The sequence below is a fragment of the Amblyomma maculatum genome, chromosome 2, assembly GCF_055883805.1.
Source record: "Amblyomma maculatum isolate TAMU_Amacu chromosome 2, ASM5588380v1, whole genome shotgun sequence".
Classification (NCBI taxonomy): Eukaryota; Metazoa; Arthropoda; class Arachnida; order Ixodida; family Ixodidae; genus Amblyomma; species Amblyomma maculatum.
Genome location: NC_139345.1, coordinates 200756747 through 200765159, shown reverse-complemented (window position 1 = coordinate 200765159; position 8413 = coordinate 200756747). Strand labels below are relative to the sequence as shown.

At 45.6% G+C, this 8413-nt stretch overlaps 1 protein-coding gene across 1 annotated transcript; it reads right to left on the bottom strand.

Annotated features, from left to right (window-relative positions):
* Positions 1-2887: 2887 nt before the first annotated feature.
* LOC146200926 (chymotrypsin-elastase inhibitor ixodidin-like) lies at positions 2888-8108 on the bottom strand. Its single transcript, XM_084595611.1, has 4 exons — positions 7988-8108; positions 6144-6222; positions 4582-4674; positions 2888-3104 (listed from the first exon to the last, which is right to left on the bottom strand). Exons 2-4 carry the CDS (start codon positions 6211-6213, stop codon positions 2911-2913), a joined length of 357 nt encoding a protein of 118 aa, XP_084451737.1. The 5' UTR covers positions 6214-6222; positions 7988-8108; the 3' UTR covers positions 2888-2910.
* Positions 8109-8413: the final 305 nt, after the last annotated feature.

Genomic DNA, 8413 nt, shown 5'->3' with positions numbered 1-8413 from the left:
CATAATCTGCTTAAGGACAGGACGTTTTCTATCCGGATAAACGGAAAACAAATTGGCAATTACACCTCGAACAGAGGCGTGCCACAAGGGTCAGCGTTAGCGTCTCTGCTATTTATTATCGCACTGATCCCATTGTCGTGGAAATTAGCTGAAATACCAGAAGTGCGGTTCATGATATACGAAGATGATGTCGCGATTTGGTCTGTTCATAAACAACTTGATTGACAGAATCGGTATCTGCAACAGACGCTAAATACCATAGATGAGTACGTCCAATATGCAGGTCTGGAATTGTCACCTCGAAAGTCCGGTTACATTCATGTTGCAAACAAGAATGGAAGAAAACTATTGGCAACGCAAAGAGTCACCCTAAAGATTGGAAATCAGGCATTGGAATAGGTGGACGAGTTGAGAGTTCTTGGCCTAGAAATTCACAAATCTGACAAAGGAACACAATGGCTTCATAAGGTGAAAAAAGTAGCCGCGACTTCCTTAAGCTTGATAAAGCGCGTTTCGTCCAGGGGAGGAGGAGCTCGAGCGGACTTGGCAAGACGTCTTGTACAATCGGTGTTACAGCCGAGGATACTATACCAGGCCCAATTCCAAAGACTCACGAGGCGGCAGTGGGCGAAATTGGAAACAATAAATAGAAACGCAATGCACACTATCACGGCCTTACCAAAACTTACCCCTATCTCTATTCTCCAAGAGTTTGAACAGATAAATACGTTGACAGAATTAATTTAACAACGACAGGCAACAAGGGATATGAAACGAAAGTACGTAATGCCCTTAGCATCCTTGTACAACGAAGTGGCATTCAAACACCACCAATGGCTGACCCCCCTCCGTGGAAATTCCCGACTATTACGACAAACAAGACCACTCGGCTTCTTCGCAAAGAAAAGCGGGCATCTCGACCTCTAGTCGATGCACTTCCAGGTACCTGCATTGCATATACGGACGCATCAATTATAGAAAATGGCGGTAGAACAGCCGCTACTAGTCCAACACACAGTGAACTAAAGGTACATAAAGAATATGTTTCAGAATACCCAGACCCACTTGTGATGGAACTCTATGCAATCCGCGATGCTATGGAGGCAATAAATAAAATTGGTTCCATAATAGAAGCCCACATCTATACGGACTCCTTAGCCGCCATAACACAACTGAAGAAAGTGACAAAGACGCTATGTGTAAACCAGGAAATCCACGCACTCAATAAAAAAAAAACAAAGATACGCATCCAGATACATTGGACATAAAACGATGCTGAGAACGCTGAGCAGAGAAAAATTGACCACCTCACACACGAAGTTCCAAACATTAATGCGCCCCCCACGAGGCTCCCTTTTCATGCCCGCTCCGCTGTTCCCATCTTAGCATCCTCTTTAAAAGTACACGTGCCCTCATTCCCCCGTGTACATTCCACCTCGCTCATAACTTAACGAGATTGTAGGAGGCTTCCTTTAGGAGGATAAGAGCTGGGGCGGCCCTTACAACGTCGGTAACATGCCGATGGAAATCTCAAGCAGACATCGGACCAACCACATGCCCAAAGTGTTCCACACCAGCTGCAGATGTGGATGTTCGCCATCTGCTGCGGACTTGTGCAGGGACAAGGGCATCAAGGACACAGATTTTGCGCGAAGTGGGACTAAACACAATAAGGGAGGAGGACGTCTCTAAATGGCTCACCGACAACGACAAGAGTAAGAGCCTGCCCCTGTTCTTTACCGAAAATAATTTACATGAGTTTCTATAATATTCCTTATGGCAAGCTTGCGTAAAAAAAAGTGAAAAGCTCTTGCTGCGGTAGAAAAGACCTTACCGTGTTGTTCGCCAAGTAACACTTGTCACTTAAGAGATCGAATCCTTGGTTTGCTACCCGCACCACCATGTGAGATTATCCATGTGACCCGTCTCAAGGCTTACCAGCCGCCTTCTCTGTTACCGCCATAGCAAGCAACGCGACTGTGTTTTCAAGGGGGGGGGGGGGGGGGGGGGAGGATGTGACGAAGAATGGAGCGATTGTGCTGAGAGACGACGACGTTTGAAGTGTGTGCGGTGAAGTGCGCAGTACTATATTTTCCGCTTTGCTAACTGTGCTTTGCTGTGTTAACTCATATCAAGGCCCGGTAACAATATAAAGATACTTTATGAACGTTGATAGTGTATATATAGAATTGTCTAAAGCCACTGAGGAGTTAATTATGCCTTTTGCATTCTAGTGATGACGTTACTAATTCTGGTGAAAAGTTGAAGGATACACACGCTTTGAAATTACTTTCGTAACCTTATACGAACTGAAATTGACACAGTCGAAAATTTCCAGTTTTCATCCCTGCTGTGCTGCTCATGAACGCGCCCATTCTACCCGATGGTCGCGCTTTAAACGCTCCAATACCACGCGGTCAGATTTATCAATGTTACGTGTTTTTGCCTCGGAAGCTTTTGTGCAAATATCTTAGTTCCATCTTTTTTCAATGCCATGTCGCCGTAAAATTGCCGATCTTCCTTTCATCGTAAATTTGATTATATCTTTCATGATATTATCCCGACCATTACAGGAACTGATCGGATCTTCGATTCGTAGGTACAGGCATATATTCAATGTATAAAAGAATCTCGCACATTGACACCACTGTTTTTCCTAAGCCGGCTGAGACATGAACGGTGCTCCATCCACAGCGGCGAGAATAATAGATTCTGAACATTTCAAAACTACTATTACCACCATTGCCCACCATGTGATCTTAACAGCGTACGTTTTGCGTGCCCCCGTAACATTATATTCTTAGTAGACCTTTCAGGAAAATCAAGTAGCAAATAGACTTACCCCATAAGATTAACCTTTTTCTCAAAGTGAATTAAACAAGGCAAGACAGCGATGGAGTCTTTATTCCCCTATCCCCTGTAATAGCACTGGCCTTCGGGAATGCAGTTCCCATACGATGCTCTGATGAATCCGCGGCTGCAGAAGCAGCCGCTGACGCACTGGTAGGTGCAGAACTGGGGCGGGGGCCGACCGCAGACGCGCGGACAGGCAGTGCCGCATTGGAGGTACACCTCGTTAGGCCCGCATCGCCTTTCCAGGAATCCTGCAGTGCAGCATAGGGTTGTCAGAAAGAACAAGCATTGGGTCACTGCAGCTCCTATACGGTGCATGAGGCAGTGAAAGCTCAGTTGTTGAAGCGCACGTGTTTAGAAGCTAAACGGGCTTTTGACGCTCTGGCCCATTTCATGCGATGTTTAGTGTACAGACAGTAGAAAACGGGCCCTTTCCTAGTATTATTTAAAACCACTCTAAGTTCAGTCGGCATGATCAGTATGAGCACGGCATCGATATCGTGCTAGTGCGGCAGAGTTCGACATTGATAATGAAAATTTAGAGCAGTGAAACCAGGCAAACGTATTCAAAGCGTACAAAACGCGGTGGCGTTACAGGCACCATACACACAAAATCCGGAGTTGACGCCTACGTGGGCGTTGTACTTGTGAGCGAAACATCACCACCATGACGCTTCCAGGTGGTTGCTGGCAGCTGAGCTGACGTGGCCGCACACTGACTGGACGCAGCGTTGCCTGACGTTTCTCCTGGTAGGAGCTACCAGCTCGGGCCTTTCCTCTCATATGACAGGGTCATATCAAAATCAGCCTTCGAGGACGAATGCGTTCACGTTACCCCATGGCTACGCAGGTACATTTATACAGGTTATAAAAGCTGGGCTTTATATGTGGGCTGTTAGCCTACGCCATCGCATCACACCCTTAAAGATGGAGTTTAATTGGTCCCTACATTCTTTTTTGTGCTGTTCTTTTGTGGCTTCTTAAAGATAGTTTGATTCGTGAGGCTATTGTGATAATGTACACTGAGATTTGCTACTCCGCTGCGTACAAAAGCTGCCTGGTCATATGAAACAACAGGGGATTGAATAAGCATAACTGTAACTGCTCATAAAAATATACTATCTTTTGAATTGGCAATAGAAGCCTAATAGCTTTAACAAACAGAGTAACCGAAAATGGAGAGCATTTGCAACTAGCAGTAGACATAAATTGCGCCGTAGTCGAGTCGGCAGATGCCAGCAAATAATGAACCATTATAGCATTCTATCGGTCCCTTTGTGCAATTGTGTGGAAAAAGTGATACAACTATGGAAGCTTTGGTAGTCATGCCGCCATTTAAGGAAGCGAAACAAACAATTTTTATTCTTTTGGATATGCGTGCTACGTTATGTCGTCGATATATTTAAGAGCTTTTCACTTTAAGCACTGTAAATTCGTGCAGGTGCTGTCACCTTAAATACATCCTATTTTGTTACAATCCTGTACGACGCAGATTTATAGGCAGAGCAATGCACACGAATGTATTAAAAATGCCGCTTTCTGCTTTCATCAAATTACTATGTCGTTGAGAAGCGCTCTAGGATTGGAGCTGAAGTATGCTGCTAAATGTCCAAATTAAATTTATCTCTATTGTTCGCAATTTTCTTGTTGGAAGGAACACGATGTAGGCTTTTTTTGATTCTATACATAACGTAAAGTAGTAAACGTAGTCTAAGTTCAGACGCATACCTTCACGCTCCAAAGCACCGCGGAAGCCCTCGCCTCGCAAACTATCCCCAATTCGCTGCTTCAGAAAGAGGCCGCGGGGGGCCGTCACTGTCGCTGGAATGGCGAAATTCAGAGTATAACAGTAAGTGCAAAAGAAAGGGCATTGGGAAGAAAAAAAGTGAGCGGCAGTTTACAGCAAATGAAGCGATAACGTCTTGCTGATAAACTCATAAATTTTGGGCAATGCAGCTGAAAGTTTTATTTAATAAAACGAGTTAACATTGCGTTAGATAGTTCATTGTGCCCTTTTGTAACTATTGTTGCAGCTCGCAGCTACTACGGAGGGTTTGCTCCACGACATCTTCACGTGTATTGGTCTCTGGGCTGCGGCGTGGCCAATACACGCTGCTTCGAATGCATTCTGCTTTTGTACGGGTTAATCAAGGAGGCACGTTTGCAGAGCATATTTCAGAAGATAACTTGACATTTCTGTTATTTATACCATTACACCAGAATGAACTTCGGATTCAAAGTTGCTGGCGTTACATTTGTTTGGGCAAGCAGAAGGCAAAAATGCTTGATGGTGACAGCGCAGTAAGCCTTAGCAGGCGATCTGACACTGCGAAGGTATTGTGCAGACAAAATGTGCCATGGTGACACCTGGCCGCGCCGTAAGTGAAAGGAGGAGGTGGGAGTGAAAGTGGAAAGAGAGAAAGGGGAGCCGTATTGGAGAGCTACGGACTACTTTTGACCACCTGGGTAGCTTTCACGTGCGCTGACATCGCACAGCACACGGATGCCACTTCGTTTCGCCTCCATCGAAGCGCAGCCGCCGCGGTCGGTATCGAACCCGGGATCTCCGGCATTTAACGATATTTTTATTGCGAAAGCAATACGACTTTCACTTTTCAGCCCTTCGCGTAGCGAGGCGGTAGCTACCATTGACCTTTAGCGTGACCTTTGGCGCGCCACCAAGCACAGCTACGCAAAAACAGGGGCACCAACTCGCGCCGTCAACTCGCGAGGCGGTAGCTACCAACCGCGGCCTAACTCCCGCTCCTACCGCAGCTACCGCGGGGGTGCAACGTTGAATACTATAGGAGGTGGCCTAGCGGCAGGTGGAACCAACGCAGTCTCCAGGGATGCTTTCATTTCTGCTGGCGTAAAGAATGCCGTTGCAGCCGGTGCCGGAGCGGCAGTTGTACATTCTGCCTCGACCTCACCCACAACCAAGTATATCGTTGCAGCCACGGCACTGCTTGCCTCGCTACTAGTTATACATAGAATAACCAGGTAGCACCCTGCAATAAACAATAGTTGAACCATAAGCCGTGGCCAGAGTGAATCACTGCATAACCATAAGCATAACCACAAGCACCACAACCAGCTACACCACCAGCTGAACCTAGGTGTAGCCATAGCTTTTGCTTTCGCAATTTCCAGGCTTAACCAAGCTAAGCCACTGCCAATTTTTTAAGCTTCATTGTAGCTAGTAGTCGTAGGCCTCATTTCGACATTTCGTGGATGCAAGCAGTTTTATAAATGGTAAATCGCTTTTTTTTTTTTAATTATACAGCACTTACTTTGGCCATCGGCGAATGTGGCAACAAGGGCTGCCATCAGCGCAATGCTGAGCAGGAGCCAAGCTTGCATTTCTTGATCCTGCAGGGCAACGTCACAAATGTAAGCTCTAGTAGGGATATTTTGCAAAGGCGAATATCGAGGATCGTGCTCTTTTTGAAGCGAAAGCTTCACTACTCATGCAAAGCGAAAATCGCCGTGCATGGTACATGCTGCTACTGCGCATGCGCCGGAACCATAACAACAAGCTGTGCTGTTCCCCAGGTGTTCAACCGCTGTACTCGTTAGAGAGGGGATGAAGAGGGTACCGGCACCCCAGCTGATGCGCGCACCGGAGCAGGAAGGAGGTTAGTTTCAACACTGCACATGTGCGCGCCGCCGCAGACAGCTCACCGAATGGTGCAGGAAAGTCTCTGCCGGCATCTCATGCCCTGGCATGAAAGTGGATTCTGCCTAGAACGCCGGTGAGCTTTAACGCTTTCAACAGAACAATTTAGTGCCTAACTATAATACATGAAATGTTGATTATCACGAATGAGATGCCAGGCTTGATAGCTAATATATTGCTTTTCAATTTTTTGCTGTGTACCAAGACTATGATAACTTTGCTGCGGAAGCGACCCTCATGATCAAAAAGTTTTTTTTTAATTATGGGCTGGATTCCTTGAGAAACCTGCTATATGCAAACACAAGCGTTAACGCTCGTTTAGCAAGATTTTGATTCCTTTAGGCTTGATTTGCCACGCCTTGTCATTTTCAGCTAAAAATTCATTACGTGCTTTAGGACATTATAGCGAAGCAGGAGTAAACTCTTTAGGGCGACGTTTTCATAGGAGATGGAGGTGGTAGCATCCGAAGTACTGTGTGCGAGACTGAGTGCTTATCAAGCGAACAGACCGGCTGCCGACGTGGCACAGTTGTCTAACGCAGTGGCTAACGCAGCCTATCGTTTTCAACTCGGCCTGTGTTTGAAAGCCATTGGCACAGAGCTTTTTTTTTTAGTGGTTGGACGGCGGAGGCTGCACAGCCACTTTCGCAAAATGGAATAGTACGAGTAGCAATGTTTCTCCATAAAAAGTATAAGAGTTTACTTTCATTTCTGGGCCGTCAAGCAGTTTCAGACACTCGTAAGCAGCACGTTCACAACCCCATACGCTCATATTTACCGAAATACATTTTCCTTGCATCGATAACCTTAAAATTATCTCGCTCCGCCGCGCGGGCGCTCCCTTGGGGACTACTGGGCTGCGGGTACATGGCTAGAAGTCGGAAACATTAGAAAGAAAATTTATTTCGGCTCTAAGGTCAAATTTCATACGTGGAGATTGAAGAACAATAAAATCAGCCGCAATATATATCCTACCTCTCGGTAAGATACAGAAGAAATATACGGGCGGAACCACCATCGATTTACCCTTTTAACATAGAGAACACATGGTGTAGGTTGCTGACTAATTGATATCTTCCTAATTAAGCAAACTGCGCTTCAACGAGCAACCAGTCATCGCACATGTTTTGATTGAATTACGGACGAATGAGACAATATAGGGTAAATATCCTTCGTGTAGGTTTTAAAACTTTCGTGGGTCTTTTACCTCTGATCTGTCTATTATAATAATTGCCACAAAGGCCGTCACTTGTACTATTAGGAAATCTTCAGCTTTGGAAACGCGTGTGTCATGAAGGTAAAGGAAACAGTAAATAACAGGACAAGCAGAAACAATAATTTAAAAATATCGGGGTAAGAAACATACTGTTTGTTCGAAAAGGAAAAATGCCCTCGTGATCATTGGTGCACATGCCCGAACAGTTAATTGTTATATACAACTTAGAAGCGAAACCTCACCTTAATCTGTGCAGAGTCCAGAAAACCAGCAAGTAAGAAGAATAATCAGGAGATCCACACCTGCCGCACGACCGGAGCCTCCTCGGACTCTGCTTCCTCTGCGGTCTGCTTTTATCACCGGCTGTTGAAAGTCAGGAAAGAGGAAACGGAAACGCCGCGGAAGTGCATAACACGGCCATATCATTTCCCTCCTAAGGAAGAGGATCTTCGAGTATATCTATTTTTTAAGCAAACCTGCAGTGTTCGTAAAACGCACAAGCTGCCTAGCTTTTTCCGGGACGATGATGCGAAGATAATTTCGATTCATAGATTCGATTCATGGTCAGAATTCCTACACAACTCAGGCTTTATGAAGGCGGAAAGGACCCTATTTGGCAAGCTGTTTTGGTTTAATGAATTGCTCCATTGGAACCCTGCAGCACTTTT